Source organism: Takifugu rubripes, chromosome 17 (assembly GCF_901000725.2).
Source record: "Takifugu rubripes chromosome 17, fTakRub1.2, whole genome shotgun sequence".
In the NCBI taxonomy this organism is placed as follows: domain Eukaryota; kingdom Metazoa; phylum Chordata; class Actinopteri; order Tetraodontiformes; family Tetraodontidae; genus Takifugu; species Takifugu rubripes.
In genome coordinates, this window is record NC_042301.1 from 3,604,440 (window position 1) to 3,620,841 (window position 16,402).

At 47.3% G+C, this 16,402-nt stretch overlaps 3 protein-coding genes across 3 annotated transcripts; all 3 read left to right on the forward strand.

The window, feature by feature from the left end:
- The first annotated feature begins 302 nt into the window (after nt 1–302).
- LOC105417636 (uncharacterized) lies at nt 303–8,023 on the forward strand. Its single transcript, XM_011612468.2, has 9 exons — nt 303–856; nt 1,100–1,225; nt 1,664–4,157; nt 4,337–4,461; nt 6,162–6,278; nt 6,350–6,418; nt 6,501–6,629; nt 7,057–7,139; nt 7,217–8,023. Exons 1-9 carry the CDS (start codon nt 731–733, stop codon nt 7,281–7,283), a joined length of 3,336 nt encoding a protein of 1,111 aa, XP_011610770.2. The 5' UTR covers nt 303–730; the 3' UTR covers nt 7,284–8,023.
- A 232-nt stretch (nt 8,024–8,255) lies between these two features.
- sirt7 (sirtuin 7) lies at nt 8,256–12,197 on the forward strand. The gene is made up of 10 exons (XM_003972065.3): nt 8,256–8,472; nt 8,593–8,730; nt 9,206–9,310; nt 9,384–9,454; nt 9,532–9,604; nt 9,672–9,770; nt 9,900–10,136; nt 10,246–10,326; nt 10,406–10,512; nt 10,618–12,197. Exons 1-10 carry the CDS (start codon nt 8,371–8,373, stop codon nt 10,808–10,810), a joined length of 1,206 nt encoding a protein of 401 aa, XP_003972114.2. The 5' UTR covers nt 8,256–8,370; the 3' UTR covers nt 10,811–12,197.
- A 123-nt stretch (nt 12,198–12,320) lies between these two features.
- On the forward strand, nt 12,321–16,330 carry pcyt2 (phosphate cytidylyltransferase 2, ethanolamine). The gene is made up of 12 exons (XM_003972034.3): nt 12,321–12,610; nt 13,329–13,417; nt 13,641–13,802; nt 13,912–14,063; nt 14,135–14,176; nt 14,272–14,410; nt 14,493–14,575; nt 14,666–14,743; nt 14,923–14,988; nt 15,099–15,164; nt 15,346–15,434; nt 15,520–16,330. Exons 1-12 carry the CDS (start codon nt 12,489–12,491, stop codon nt 15,635–15,637), a joined length of 1,206 nt encoding a protein of 401 aa, XP_003972083.1. The 5' UTR covers nt 12,321–12,488; the 3' UTR covers nt 15,638–16,330.
- The last annotated feature ends 72 nt before the right edge of the window (nt 16,331–16,402 follow it).

Sequence of the window (16,402 nt, forward strand, 5' to 3'; positions counted from 1 at the left end):
ACTGTGGTCTTATTTACCTTTCAGTTAATCTATAACTCAGTTAAGATATAAAACATATGTAGCATGTGAGTTTTAAGGATTTTTGCACGTGTTTTATAAAGTGCATGTGATTTTAAAAGCAATGTTCGCGTCCCTTGGCACTATTCGTGAAGAAAAGGCGTCTTTACTGGTTAAATTTATCAGTTTCTGGTTGCTAGGACGCAGTGACGTTTCCCAGCAGGAAGGGGGCGGGGAAGGCAAAGTGACGTCACTGGCAACGTCAGTCACCTACTTTCATTGTGATTGGCTATTATTTTGAGAGGGCGTTTCCGTCTCTGCTTGAGAACAGAGGATTGGTCAGGATTTTGGCAACAACGTCGGTCTAAGCCAATCACAGACCGGAGGCGGCTCATCACGCCTTGGTCATCCTATGGAAAAAAAATAGACTGCGCGATCTGAGGCGGGGAAAACGAAAAACTTGACGTTATGTGTGAACGTTCATGTACTTCAAAGACCGAAAGTCCGTTCGACTTTTCACTTATTTTCCCACATTTTATAATAGTAACATGAAATGTTTTATGTGTGCAGTGCGGTTTTGTATGATTAACACGGGAGAGGTGGTAGCTAGCTTCTCATGTTAGCTAAGCTAATAGCTTTGCAGCTACTGATAGCAAAAACCAAAACAACGTTCGTATCACATGGCCGTTAACGGTATTCAAGGTTGAGACCTCGCTACCCTATCCCGATCTAAATGGAGGATTTCGACACGTTTGTGCAGCGTTGTGTTTCCTGTCTGAGCAAGAAAAATGACACCAAGAAGCCTCCATCAACAACATCTGTCATCCGATTCTATGGCCAGCCTATTCTTCCTCCGCTGGTATGTGCTTAAGGAGCCTGTAACTATATATATTTACATCTCTGTAGTGTATTTTGAAGGTGTAATATTCCGTAAGATCATAGATTTCGTGTCATGCACTTGAAACGACTGCAAATATGGTATATTATCATCTGGCATTACATGTGCTACCTTTAAATGTTTATGTAATGGCCTATTTACCAAAAACTCGTGTCATCGTATCACCTGTATCATCTGGGTGCCATGTCTGCCTGCTGATAACAGCTCACAGAGGCTCAGAGAGCTGAGATGCAGCAGCACAGAGAGGAGGCTCAGGCTGCAGCTGTTCACAGACGGACAAAAGCTTCTGCACAACTGGCCTCTGTGCAAGCAACACGTCAAAGAGAACAGGTAGTAAAAGTCCTGTTTCAAGATTAACAGACTCACATAAGTACTGGATGCTCCATCACCACAGAACCCTGGTTTGAATGTAACATATTTAACCCACAGATGCATAGGATAGACCAGGGGTTGTCCAAAGCATTAAAATATCCATAGCATTAAAATGTTTTTTGTCTCCCACCATTTTAGCAGCAGGAAAATGTAACGTTTCACCATTTTTATGAGGTTTACCTGCCACATTCATTCATAATCCCACATGATGCAGTGCATTTGTGGCGAGAGTTTGCAGGCGCACAGTCGTTCAGTGGCAAAAATGTGACCTGTTAGCTGTCCAGATATTTATAGCTATCATGACTCGCACTTTGGATAGCGCTGATGTATATGAAATTAATGGTGACGAGAGGCTTTTTCTTTCAAGTCTTCGCCTACTCTTTTTCTTATATGCAGCTCTGCAGGGCTCCGACACTGGAGGGGCTACGACACGAGTCGGAGACTGATGAAACGTCTCTGCTGTCTCATGATAGCGGTGGTGGATCTGTGCTAGGGGACGGTCCTTTCACAGGAACAAACGAACATCTTTTGTTCTCATCACCACCTGAAGACAAAGGAAATGATGAAAGCCGCCTCAGCGCCGCAGAGTGTGAACGTCACCTTTTTTCTCCCGCGCGTGGCCGTGACGAGGATCATAACTTTGACAGACACGGCGGCTCTTCAGACAATCCAGATTTTTCAGAGGCGTTGAGCACGAATCACTCTCCTGCTGCGGATCTGCATACCGGGCAAGAGCCCACGGAAAATAAATCAGAACATAATGTAGATTTGGGTGAAGGACAGCGATCATTGAGGCCTTTCTCTGAGCTTCTCCAGGAGGGAGAAGTGAAGAATGATGGACTCCTCCTTCCTGCCACTGAAAGTCTTTTGGTGCCTGAAAGTAAAGAGCATTATGGCGCCTCGGTTCCTCCTTTGGAGGTGACTACTCACAGTGCCCTTTGTGCTACACCGCAGCCAGAATACCAGGAAAAATGCCTTATTGACCAACAAGTGTCACATCCAGACTGCTGTCATGGACATCAGCCAGCCGTCTGTGACCATCTTGAAAACACCACCAGTGTCTCCAGAGGGAGTGAAGGAAAAGAGCGACACGCGTTCGTCTCCTCCGAGGGTGCCGATGACGTGGGCAGCCTTTTCCAGCACAGCCCTTCCGACACGATTGCCAAGACGCCGAATATTATCTGCTATCCTCCATTAGATGGAGGCGAATTGGAGCGCAGCGGGCTGGAATCATGGTTTGGCTACGGTTTCGTAATATCGAAGGGTATTTCGCACTCTTTAGTCATGCCTGATCCTCTCGCTGACGGGAAATGTGACCCTCACCTCTACAGCGCAGAGAGTAAAGGTGACCCCCCTCTTGCTTCGGTAATCAACCACAACAAAGATCCCAATCCAGAGTCATTGCAGTCGTTAACGACTCCTCAGTCGCCCACCGTTCAACGCGCTCCAGCCGTTACACAGGCGGACAAAGCGAAGCCTCACTGTATAAATCTCCAGGCCCTCCTGAAGAGATCTCAGGAGTACCGGCAGCACCAGAAGATGCTGAGGAACAAAGGGAAGAACCGCGAAGTCCAGGTGAAGACCCGAGACCTGGCGCGGGCAAGGGCGGATCAGCAGAGTCTTTCAAAGGGGGGGCGCCCTGAAACAACAGATGAGGGGAAGCCTAAAGAAAAGAAAAGCACTTTTATTCCAGGGGCGGAAACCAAAGAATCCTGGGAGAAACACAAGACGACCGAGACTCGGTTCCTCTGTAATCTGACAAGATCTGAAAATACGCAGGCGCGAGAGGATGGACACGCTCAGGGAATCGGTGAAAATCCGGAGGAAACGACCGTCAAAAATGACGCGGCGAGCATTTCGCAAGAGGTCGCCATGACGCCTAAACACACCAGCCCCTCCCCCCAACAGCATCCTAAAGGAGCCAGGAAATATCACATGACCAGAGCTGCCACGTTCTCTCATGGTCCTGATTACAGGAAAAGCGGGAGCACCAAAGGCAGCAGGCAGCTCGGAGAGTCGAGGCTCGGGAACAAAGAGCAGCAGGTTAATAAAGTGCCCCTTGACCATCGAGATGGAAGCGCGCCGGCTTTACGCGCCGTGGATCCCGTGACTGTCAGCGTTTTACCGAAGCATCCAGCCACAAGCTCGCCGCACATTGATCTGATTGAGACCAGCCTGTGTGGCTTGAAAGCACAGATTTTGGACTTGGAGTCCACGTTGAAAGAGAACCTGGAGGATCGCAGCCCCGATGATTCTGATGTGAATTTAGAGTTGGGATATATAAAAGGTACTCAACGTGCGCGGGTTCTTCAAAGTGATTGTGCCCCCGGGCAGGACGGACTGAGCCACGGTGTTACTGATTCAGATCCAAAATGCCTCAGACGACAACTCCTGAAGGAAATGATGGATGCAGAAGAGAATCCAGGCCCCGAGGCGAGCGACGGGGAGGAGGATCCACCGGTGATCGGGAGGAAAGGACCCCAGCTCGTTAGTTCAGACAAAGAGGGGCTAATCAAAACCTTAGATACTGAAGAAGCAATGCAAAGCCGGGCACATGAAGAGGAGCCTCTCACAGGAAAAGGAGGCCCCCACGAAGCCCAGCAGGACCGGATCGCTGAGGTTTCCCAAAACGTTTCCTCTGAAACAGAAGTTTCAGCTCCGCTTTCAGTCCTTTGCCACACTGGCGATCACCCGGAGGAGGATGAGGCAACTGTAGGATGTCACGGGGGCCAACCTGAAGGTCATCCGAGCCTGGAGCTTCGCTTCACCCCAGAGACGGGGGAAGAATTTCAAGGCAGGGGCCCTGCTCTCGCACTGTCCCCTGGTGGTCCAACCTGGATCTCCGTGGGGCCGGGGTGTCAGAAAAGTGGCCAGGTCTTAGGAAAACAATGTAAGTAGGAAGTCAATTGTAACTCTTGCAACATTTAAACAAAAAACAAATCAATGGGAAAAGAATCAAACTTCACGGACTCGGCTCGGATTTAGATTTAGTGTTGAACCTGTTCTAATCCAGCATTTCCTCAAAGACCAGATGACATGACCACACACGATGGTGTTTTCTGCCTTCAGCCGCAGCTCATTGGCCACACGGTGATGCCAGCAGAGATGGAAGGGAGCAGCAGGCAGCGGTCCACGGCGCCGGAGCCCAGTCCCTGCTAGAGGAGCACGGCGAGCAACAGGAGGAGCGGCTGCAGGTCAGATCACCCTCTTACAGGAACCATTCGTCTCAGAAGGAAATTTTGGAAGCTTAGTGGTGTTTGTGGGAAGGGCGGGAGAGAACAGCCCTAAAGCCACATTCTATACATGTAAACAAGTTGTTTACTCGCCTGCTCGGGTCTGACTCGAGCCTCCAGTCTGGTATTTACTCGTCTGTCTATCACAAGTAACCAAATCTTCTCGGATTTGAGGAATCATTCAGGAAATAAATAGCCGTGAGTTTATAATGAAAGTAACAAGCCCTTGAAACACTGGCTGTGTTCCATATATGCATTTAAACACACACACACACACACACGCTCGTGCACACGTCACCTGTTCCAGGGTGCTTTTTCCAGACCTCTTTTGTAGACAGACTACAGACGTCTCCTCATTACAAGAGACCTTCAGACTCTCCTAGAAAAAAGGGAAAAGCGGGATTCTACCATAAATGTTTCATGATATCCCTAAGAGGCAGGCTGGCAGGGTCCCCTCTTTCTGTGTGTGTGTGTGTGTGTGTGTGCGTGCATGTGTGTATACTAGTCTTCAAGGACGCCTGCTGTTCTCTGGCAACCAGCACTTGTTTCTCAGCTTGCGTCTGTATTTGTTCTTGGCCAGTGTCCTTCCCCATTAATCACAGCCTCTGTTTAATTTATGTGTCCTTAACAACAATATAACAAACATAAGCTGTTTTAAGAAGAAAAAAAAAAGACTTTGCTTCCTGCCATCTTTCTGCCATTGGTGTAATGAGAGAATGAGTTGGCTGGGAGAGGAGGAGAACTGAGGGAATTGACACAGAAAAGGGAAGGATAATTTGTTTAATTCATGAGCGTCTGTGGTTAAGTGCGCGATCATCCTGCCGAGTGCCACCACTAATGGCCCCTTCTCCTTTTCTTCCGCCTGCCCTCTCCTTTCATTCCTCTTGCTTTTGTCTCGTACCTCCTCGAACGTCTCCGACTGTATTAATTCTTCTCCATCAGCCCTCCTGTCGCACCTCTCCTCCTCACCCCCTTTCCCCCTGTTCCCCATCTCCCCCCTTCTGTCTCTTTCTCTCCACCCTCAATTAATTTCTTCCTCCTCCCTCATTTGCTGTCCTTTCCAATTCTATTTCTTTTAACCTTGCTTGCACGTCGCCTGCGCTCGTTCCCTATTCCCTCGCGCGGTTCCTCTCCTGTCTCCTTGGCATTGGCAGTGAGTAACCATCTCGTGCAGGACACGCCTTTTGTTCCCGTCTTGGGGACACGTTGACCTTCCCTGCCCTTTCTCTGGTCTGATATCGCGCTTCTACACGAATGTCACTGATCTGAAGGGCTCGTCTGGCTCCTCGCAGCCGCGTCAGCAGTCGTCTGAGGCGAGTGAGAGCATTGTCCTCCCGAGTTGACGTCTCAGTCCACGTCTCTCTCATGTCTTCACAGGCCACAGCTCAGCCGCAGTCGTTTGCCAGCGCCGTAGTCTCTTAAATGCAACAGCTTTGGAATCAACAAGTGTGTAATAGGACAGCGGCTGCTTATTATTCTCTGTTCCAATGAGCTGAGCCCGTGTCCGTGAGCTAAAGAGATGCCAGCCGAAAGACCTTGAGATTCTGTGCGGGAAATTAATTGGTTGTCACTGATGGAATTAGCATTCTCCTTTCTCTTCCCCTTTTGTCCTCATTATTTGCTCCTCACATCCCTGTTGCTTGTTCTCTGCTTTCCCTCAGCCTGGCTTCACGCCGCCGCAGCGCTTCCGCCCCCTGCTGTTGGCGGCGGCGAAGGGCTTCCTGACGCGCCGGCTTCTCAAGACCCAGAGGGTGAAGAAGCTGGTGGACGCTACCAGGGTGAGACTGCGTGTGCGTACCGGCACGTGTTTACCGTCTTGCTTTTTCTGACTTCTATTTTGGACGCGTAGGACATGCAGCAGCTCTTGAATACGCTCCAGCAGCCAAACTCTTTACGGAAGGAAATAGTCACTCTCAAGGTATCGCGAGCAGACTGTCCTCTTCTGACTAACACGCAGTAAAGATGCTGTTATTACAAGTGTTAATAAACTGTCCCGGAAGGCTCTGCTTCACCTGAATGCTGCACGTTCCGAGATCAGTGACATTTTCTTCGACATGTCAACCGGAGCGAGGATGCAGATAATCTCCCAGGACAGAGAGTTGATCCACAACAGAGAGCTCAGAAGAAAGGTAATGTATGGAGAAGCCCATGTCTGCTGCTCATATAGGATACATACGTTGCCTGTTGTGCATGTGAAGTTGAGGCTCTACATCCTGCATGCATGCATTCGTTTTAAATGTTCCACTTTACATTAATGATCATTTCTGTCCTCTCATTCCCTGTTATATTTAGTAGCGTGGCCCTTTTACAAGGCTTCAAATGTTAATCAGATGTATCGGTGGCTGTCCTCCAACGTCTCATCGTACATTTCTTTGCATTTTTAGTCCTTTCTCTGCTTGGACAGCTGTCGGCCTCACAAATACACACTTATTAGACAGTTGGTGGCACGGCCTTTGCATTAACATGACTTGATCGTCCGATTGTGAAAGAATTCATGAGCGCGCGTCCCCAGCGGTTCCGACTAGACGGGTCTATTGTGTGTTTGGATCTGTTTAGAGCGTGGAACCTGGCGGACCCAGAAAAAGGAGTTGTCTCTCAGCTGCAACCCAGAAATCCCTGGAGGAGAAGAGAGAGCGTCTGTGAGTTTTCGCCCCTCTTCTGTGACCTCGCCGCTTTTGGTTCTAGCATTTAACTTTGTTTCTCTTCATTGTGTTAGGATGGCAGCCATTAAATCAAAGGCTGCCTCCCAAGGACAGCTCAAAGCCAATTGTGTCAGGTTGTAAGAGCACCACCTCCTCCTCCGGACCTTCTTTCCTGGCGCACTCATTCTTATGTTTATGTTTAAGGTTCTGATCTACTTATTCGACAGGGTTGTGACATGTCAGAGCAGGAAAAGCACGTAGATGATGAATAACACAGATCCAGACATGAAGTCGGTGATAATTTCATTAAAGCGTTGAGCATTTCACCGATGTCTTTAGCTCTAATGGGATTTTCTCAATATTGAATTTGCTGGTCTTCAGCACCAACCATTACAGTTCTCCAGATGTAACCCATGGAACGATGTAAATGGCATAAAACAGCCTGAATGTACGAACATATTTTATAATATGGCATTATTTGGATGGTTTTTGTGCTCGTGTCTGTTTTGTTTGTCATTTTCACGTCCTGATTTTAGCCTTGCTGTTAATACTTGAATAGCTCCAGTTGCACCAGTTGCCTGACATTTTTCTCCAGTTTTGATAGAGAGACATAATTGTTCTTAATGTATTTTTATCTAGTTTTATGGTATTTATTTTAATGTGGTTTCTAATGTGTTTTTCATTTATTAAAATGTATTTTAAATCTAAACGCGTTGATTGTGGTGTTTGGTTTCTATTATCTTCGTATCAGGGGTTCACGAGTGTTATACCTTAAAATATTCTTCAGTCCATCGTTGAAAATCTAACTGTTCTCTAAACAATTGGTATAAAGCACAAAATGGAAACGGAATTTTAGAAATGATCTACTGAGTAATCCTTAAAGGAAGGTTTAAAACTCGACATCCATCTGGTTGTCTTTTCCTGTCACGCCATTAGAGTTCAAAGCACCTTAGATTATTATTTCACTGCTGATTCCAACAAAGGGCTTGCATATTAAAAAGGTCATTCTTCATACAGGTTTGTGTTCTGCCTTAAAATAATTAACTTCTCTCAAACAGGCAGGATACAGTCAGTTGCGTTCCCACCACCCGCCTTTACGCGCTCCCGGCAGCAGGGGGCGCCAACGGCGGTTGGTCCAAGTTGTCAACTTCCGCTCCGGCTGATGCTGCTGTTGTGAACACTGGTGTCTTTTGGACAAATAGCCAGTTTTCGGCTGATTTAATACAGAATGGCGGACGATTTGTCCCGCGTTTCTTTGCGGGCGGAAAGAAAAGCTCTACAAAAAGCTAAAATACTCCAACGAGAAAGCGACAGGAATATAGTGCGACTGGTAAGGCTGGAAGTGTCACATTTGGAGCCAGGTTTGGCAGCTAACAGGCTAGCTGGTTGGAGAGGCAGATGCCTGCTCTTCCCCGTGGGTTTTATTAATGTTCCTCTCTTGATCACGAAGGTTAGATCGGCTCTGAAGAAACCGGAGACCGAACGGACGGAGGCGGAGGCGGCTGTCCTGTTGCTACACAGAGAAACTGTAGATGAACTCTGTAAAAGACAAATTCGGACAGATGAACTCAAGAGGAAGCAGGAGGAGGTGAGACATCGGCTCTTTAATGGAGCTGGTTAAGATTTAGCTGTCCTGAGAGAATTCGCTTGGTTTTTAGGGGGAAGGTCGCAACATTGTGCAGTTTCTGTGCTTTTTAACGTAGGATATTTGCACAAAGGACTTTCTTACACGGTAGAAATGGAGACAGTTGTTATTGGTCATTTTAAAGGCAATCTCAATGACTTTAGAGGCATTTTCCTGTTGTCTACTTTGTCACTTAGCACATCGGACCATTTTAGTCCTAACTGCACTGATCTGAACATATCAATGAATTTTAGATGCACTGATGGAATCAGTTTCTCTCAGTGTGGTACTCGGACTCCCTCTAGTGGTTTCCAGAAGAATCACAGAGTTAAACAAAAATATGTAAAATATTTACCTAAACATTTCGGTACAGTTTTGTTTTAAAAAAAATATTGCTCACACTATGCATGTATAATGTTAATTATTTTCATCTTTGCAGGTGTTTGACGATGCTGAGGAATTGAAAAGTAAAGTGAGGGAACTGGCCGTGGCGGTCAAACAGGCCAGTCATCTGGTGGTTTACACTGGAGCGGGTATCAGTACGGTAAATCCGACTCTGCTTTCTCGCTTGCCTTACTTTTTCTTTGGCGCTTGCCTGATGATGCTTTTTATTTCAGGCCGCCTCCATCCCAGACTACAGGGGCCCTAACGGCGTGTGGACGCAGTTACAAAAGGGACGAAGAGTCTGGTGAGGCTTGCATTGAACTTTCACCCCGGTGAAGCCTGAACACGGCTGAAATCCTCTCCTTTGCTCTTCCCAAACAGTTCATCTGATCTGAGTAAAGCCGAGCCCACGCTCACGCACATGTGCATCAGAATGCTGCACAAAGAAAAGCTGGTATGTTGAAGGGAGATGGATGACTCTTGGACCTGCTTCTGTTACTTACACTAACTTATCTACACAGGTGAAGCATGTTGTTTCACAAAACTGCGATGGACTCCATTTACGTAGTGGTCTACCCAGACAAGCGCTATCTGAGCTCCATGGAAACATGTTTATAGAGGTAAGAAGCATCACTAAATATCAGCTGGAGACAGTAAATCATGTATAAACAAATGTGTTTAACGATAACTATGGTCACGCATGCAACAAAGGGGACAATAAAGCGACAGTCGTCTCTCTGTTGCGGCAGGTGTGTACCTCCTGTGCTCCTATCAGAGAATACGTGCGGCTGTTTGACGTGACGGAGCGAACGTCACTGCACCGCCACGGGACAGGGCGCACGTGCAGCATCTGTGGCGGCGAACTCAGGGACACCATAGTGCACTTTGGGGAGCGTGGGACCCTGGAAAAACCTCTCAACTGGAAGGGAGCTGCTGAGGCTGCTGGAATGGCAGATGTTATCCTCTGCCTGGGCTCCAGTCTAAAGGTCTCATTCTGGTCACTTCCCAGTTTCAACATTGAGCATTTTGTATTTGTGCAAACTGGTGTCATATTTATATTTCATACCTCGACTTCACTCCTCATTGCTGATACAGGTGCTAAGGAAGTACGCTTGTCTGTGGTCCATGAACAGACCAGCAAGCAAAAGACCCAAACTGTACATCGTCAACCTGCAGGTACAGGTTTTGTTAATATTGAAGGTGAATAAGTTGCTCATCACTAAGTGCTCATTTATATGTTTCCCTTTTATTTTAGTGGACGCCAAAAGATGATCTGGCCGTACTGAAGATCCACGGCAGGTGTGATGACGTCATGAGCCTTCTCATGGAGGAGCTGAACCTTCAGATTCCTGCATACGACAGGTGACAGACGGAGCTGCTTGAACGATGCATTCGGGCGGCCGAAAGATTAAAGCTGCAGTCGTTGGTGTGAAATCAGACTCGGAGTTTCTTACTCTGTTTCCTCAGAGCAAAGGACCCCATCTTCAGTCTCGCCACACCCCTGCAGCCAGAGGAGGAGGACAGCAGCACCCGTGAGGTCATCGCGCCTCTCCATCAGCAGGACTGCTCGTCTGTTTCCGGGCAGCAGTCGCCAATCGTGCACGGCGGCTGGTTTGGGCGAGGCTATGGCAAAGGCAGGAAGAAGAAAAAAGCATCGTAGCCGGCTCGTGGTCACGTTGCGCTCCCGTGAAGCTGAATAACTGGACTTTCATTTTGACGGTGCTACTCTGCAGCTAAATGTGTAAAAAAAAAAAAAGGTGTGCGCGATGATCGGCTGTTTGCAGGACCACGGACGTGTATAATTCAGTATTTGGCAACAAGAACATGGGAAAGCTAATGTGGTTCTGCCTTTTTCAGCAGTCTTTTAACAGTGCTCAGCCCATCCTGCAACAGACTGTCACAAACACTCCAATACAGTGGTTACTTCTTGTCTTCCAGTAGCCTGTTAGGACCAGTTCCTTGATGCAGTTGTTGACAACCTCAATCTGGGTTTGGGGTTGTGATTTAAACTCTTTTAAATTGTTTGATTTCCGTGGATGTTCATACGGCACAGTGGATCGGGGAGACGAGGATTCGCTTCTGTCATTTTAAATGCCACTAAACATTCCAGACTTAAAAGGATGCACAGAAACGCTGGGGTCCAGTTAACTTAAATGTACCACCCTCATCTATTGATCCATAATAACCGAGATGAACGGAAGCGACTCGTCAAACCGATGCATAGTCAAACAGATTTGGGGGCGGGGGATAAGTGAAAACAGTGTTGTTATATTTCCAGAGTGCAGGAAGGAAAGATTTCAACCAGGAAAGGAATAGACAGCATGCTTCTCCAGCTGTTGTAAGATATAATAATAGATATAATAATAGAGCCATACGGGTGGGTTACAGAGACCACTACTATGGACATGTGTTTTTCAACTGGGTGCACATCCAGTATGTCTGAGTCCATATCTGATGGGGGCAGATGCCACCCTTTCAGCTTGGTGCTCTCTCAGCCAAAAAGTCCCAACAGGTTGCTTACCATTAGTTCTTTTTCAGACACGGAAAATGTAGGTTTTACCGCGTACGGTTTCAGTGTTTTTTTTCTATCTTGTATTTGACGGCTTATTCCACGTGTGTAAGTTATTTCCAGAAGTCGTACAGGGGCCTCTCTCAGGTTCGCTGCTCCTCGGTTTGGTTTACTGCAGTTTGGGCATCGTGTTTACATTGTGACCTCGGTTTTCCTTACGCAGACTCTGCTAAAGCACCTACTGTGTCTGCAAGGTAGTGAGTGGGGAGAATTCGTTTCTAAAACTGTCTCAGGAATATCCAGTGTCAATGTTTTTGCAACGTACCATATAGATTCAGGACGGTCAATGGACCAAATGAGCCTTTCTATTAATTGGTAGCATTCCTAAAGTTCCAGTGTGGTCAAGTGTTTGGTTTTTATAACATTTTTGCTAAATAAAAGTTTCACATTATAGCTGCCCCCTCCCCCGCCGTTTACTTAAGCAGTGTCTCTGTGTAAGGATATATTTAACATATGTTAAAAAATAAATCTCAGATGTTTGGAAACGTTTTTAAATCGGTGCCAGGCGGAATTCTGTGAGCGCAGAATTCCGACCTTGGAGTGGTCACGTGAACACCACGTGACCGCCGCCGATTACGCAAGCTGGAACTCGCAAGATGTGACGTCACGTCGGGGGCGTGGCCCGATGTCACTGGCTGATCCCGCAACCCTCGAAAGACCGAAGACGTCTCACACTCTTTTAAATAACCTTTCATCCAGGTTGGATTAAAGCCCGTTTAATCGACGCGCCGCTTATTTGAACCGCTGAGTTTAGATCTCCCCCCCAATAATGATCAAAAACGGCCATTTTTCCGAGCAGCGTGATGAAGCCGGTGGAAGTGGAAAGCCGGCTGCTTCAGGGTGTAACCCGGAGAAAAGGAAGCGGATCGTCCGTTTATGGTGCGATGGCTGGTGAGTGTCTTACCCGCTTTCATGCAACCCTTAAATAAAGCCTTTTGGATCCTAAACGCACTCAGTAATGTCATTAGCCGCTAAGAGGATAGCATGCTAGTCTCTTAGCTGTTTACACTAGTACTTAAGTCGCAAAACTTTCCAGTTTTAGCTGAATTTAGTTGCTTATTTAGTGATCCGTGACCCAAGCATTTAAATGCAGCAGGTTTATGTTTATGATGCGTTCGTTCTTCATGGAGACAGCCAAGACATGCCCATTAGGGAGTAGTGTTCTGCAGCGGTCTTCAAGATGTTGCAGCATCTGTTGCATGAGGATCGAGGCCCTGAAGTCACACTGTGGAACGTGTTTATGCATGACCCCGAGTCGGAGGAACTGCATGCTGTAAGGTTCTAAAAACCCAGAAGAGCATGAACCAACCTCTGAGCTCAAATCCCTAAAGCAAGTCAATCATTGATGCCCTGTCTCTATGAAATGTCCTTCTTGTCTCTGCAAATGTCATCAATTAGCGTCAGCTAGACACTGAGGAGTCACGGATTGCTCCTTTGACATGGTCTCGGTTCAAACTCAGTAGTTTAAATCAGTTTGATGTAATGTAAACGTCGTATGACGTTGGCTGGATAGCTGGGCTTGCCCCGTTCTGGGTAGGATAAATATTAACTTGGACTGAATGTGCTTTTATTGCTGGGACCATGATGCTTATTTGTCGCTGTCTTGCAGTTACGACATGGTGCACTACGGCCACTCCAACCAGCTGCGGCAGGCCAAAGCCATGGGAGACCACCTCATAGTTGGAGTCCATACAGACGGTCTTAATCTATTACCTCATTCATGTCACATTTATGAGCCTCTGCCTCCTTATGGTCTGCAATATGATATTTTTTACAATGGGGCCATTTGAAATTGTCTCATTTAACAAGACTTGTCTCCACAAGTACATCAGCAACCCTTCAAATTGGCTTGCGTCTAATCAGAAGAGCTTCGGTACCATCGCTACTGTTGATAATAAGAAATAATGCTCTCCTCTTACAGCTGAGATTTCCAAACATAAAGGACCGCCGGTCTTCACTCAGGAAGAGCGTTACAAAATGGTGCGTGCCATCAAGTGGGTGGACGAGATAGTGGAAGGAGCGCCTTACGTCACCACCCTGGAGACCCTGGACAAGTACAACTGTGACTTCTGTGTGCATGGAGGTGAGCTGCCACGAGGCTGCTGGTTTAATCCCCACTGAGTCCTGTGTCACTTCTGCCCACGACGTCCCAGCTTGTATGGAGGTAATGGCGGGCTGTTGTCTGTGTCCAGATGACATCACCCTGACGGTAGACGGGAAAGACACTTACGAAGAGGTGAAGCGCGAAGGCCGTTACCGCGAATGCAAGCGCACGCAGGGCGTCTCTACCACGGACCTGGTGGGACGGATGCTTCTCATGACCAAGGCGCATCACAGCAACTTGGTGAGTTGTGTCTCATTCGCCCCGGACACCAACGCGTCACGTGGGTTTACGTGTCCCATCCTCTCCTGCAGGACAACTCGAATTACCAGCAGCACACAGACGACTTCGGGAAAGTAAGTAAAGCACTTTATTATAATTAGAATAGAATAGTTGCCCTACTTCCGCTGTGGGATTTGACTTCACGATGGCGTCCTTTTCCGCATTCAAGGGTCCTGGGACGCACAGTCCGTGGACGGGGGTGTCTCAGTTCCTCCAGACATCCCAGAAGATCATCCAGTTTGCTTCGGGGGCGGAGCCGCAGCCTGGGGACACCATCATCTATGTGGCTGGAGCGTTTGACCTCTTCCGTATCCAAATATGAGGAAGGAGCTCAGTTGTTCAATGTGGTTTTAGGTTTCGTTTTTCGCCTTGACCGCGAATCCCCCGCAGACATCGGCCATGTTGACTTCCTGGAAATGGTGTATAAGCAGGCGGAGAGGCCCTACGTCATCGTAGGTCTGCACTTTGACCAGGTATCGTGTGTCTGACACACATATTTAACACATATTTATGCCACACATACTGTTGACTTCACCTGGAAACCATCTGTTTCCTCCCTCCAGGAAGTGAATCGGTACAAGGGGAAGAACTATCCCATCATGAACATCCACGAGAGGACGCTGAGTGTCTTGGCCTGTCGGGTGAGCTCAAACACAACCGGAGACTTTATCCGGATGAAATCGACCCGTGAAAACAAACAGTTGCGCAACTGCAGCGAGGTCCCGGCGCCTGTGGATGCAGCAGAAAACAAACGCGTCCACCATTTGTTCCTCGTCCGCTCAGTCATGGTTGTTGAGAACCAGTCTTTTTCTCTCCCCAGTACGTCTCAGAGGTGGTGATCGGTGCGCCGTACGCAGTCGGCAAAGACCTGCTGGATCATTTTAAGGTGAGAGGCCCCTTTTTCTATTTTTAAATCTAAAAATCTCTTTCATTACACACACATGGTAGAGACAAGCGGATCAGAAGGAGCATGTAACGTCCCTCTCGTCTCTGCAGGTGGACCTGGTGTGTCATGGCAAGACGGAAGTGTTCCCGGACAAGGACGGAGTCGATCCTTATTCTGTGAGTCGCACGTTGGCGCACCTTTCAAAATAAAAGCACGATTCTTTTCATTAGTTGATAAGGAAATACAATATACGTGAGAGAAAAGCCCGAACCTCACAAAGTTCTGGCTCAGTTTTGAGTTCGAGTGTCTTGATGAAGCCCGTCTGTGCTCCATGCCCCCCCCCCCCCCCCCCTCCAGGAGCCGAGGCTGAGGGGGATATTCAGGACCATCGATAGCGGGAACAGTCTCACTACTGATGACATCGTCCAGCGAATCATCGCAAACAGGTCTAAGACTTGAAGCTTATTTTATCATCATTTTTATTCATTTTGTGCATTTTATTTTTAAAAAAACCCTCCTGTGTGTTTCCAGACTGCAGTTTGAGGCCAGGAACCAAAATAAAGAAGCCAAGGAGAGGGCGGTGATCGAGGCAATGAAGAAGAGAGAGCAGCAGGACCTGCCTGAAGATGCATCCCAGAGTGCCCAATAACCAGCCTGCGGACGCTGTTCTGCCTCATTGACTCGGGTCAGAACCAACAGAGGAAGGAGAGTTGCTGCTATTACAATACACACTAAAAAAAAAGCATATTTTAGCCTTTTTAAAGCCCTCCACAGAGCAGCTTTAAGTCGTATTTGCCCTGGAAATCCGACTGTTCGTCTGCAGGTATACAGCTCATGAACGCGGGCTGCAATCCACCGTTGTGGACGGTTTAGCTTGTCAGATTTGTAAGTATGTTTTTAATAATCAGTGTCATCGCTCGGCTGGGTTGTTTTTAATACACATAAAAAGCTGAATTTATTTTCTAGTATGCAAAAAATGTCTTTTCTGAATGAACTGTGAAATAATGTTTGAACTTGTAATGTGTGTAACTGGACGTTAACGCGGTGTGAGAGCTCAGAACGTGATTAATTGCACTGTAGAAACTGCACGGCCTCCTCAAAAGGGCTTTGAATTGAATGAAAGAAGCTAATGTGAAACTAAAGCGGAATTTAATTTCCAATCCAAGGAAATGCACCCTAAGAATGTTTTTAACCGGACTATCAGGCAACAGTTACTGTCACTTTTGCTGTTTGAGTGCGTGCGTGAGAGTTTCTATCTTTAATATTAGATGCAGGGAATTGTCACAGCTTTGTAACCTCTGTACGACGGTGTGTCTGTAATAAATGCACTTGGTCAAATGGTGAATCTGTGTCAGGTTTCTGCTGCGTCGGCATTTTTTCACGGTTCGTTGACGCAACGAAATGAGGACGCGGC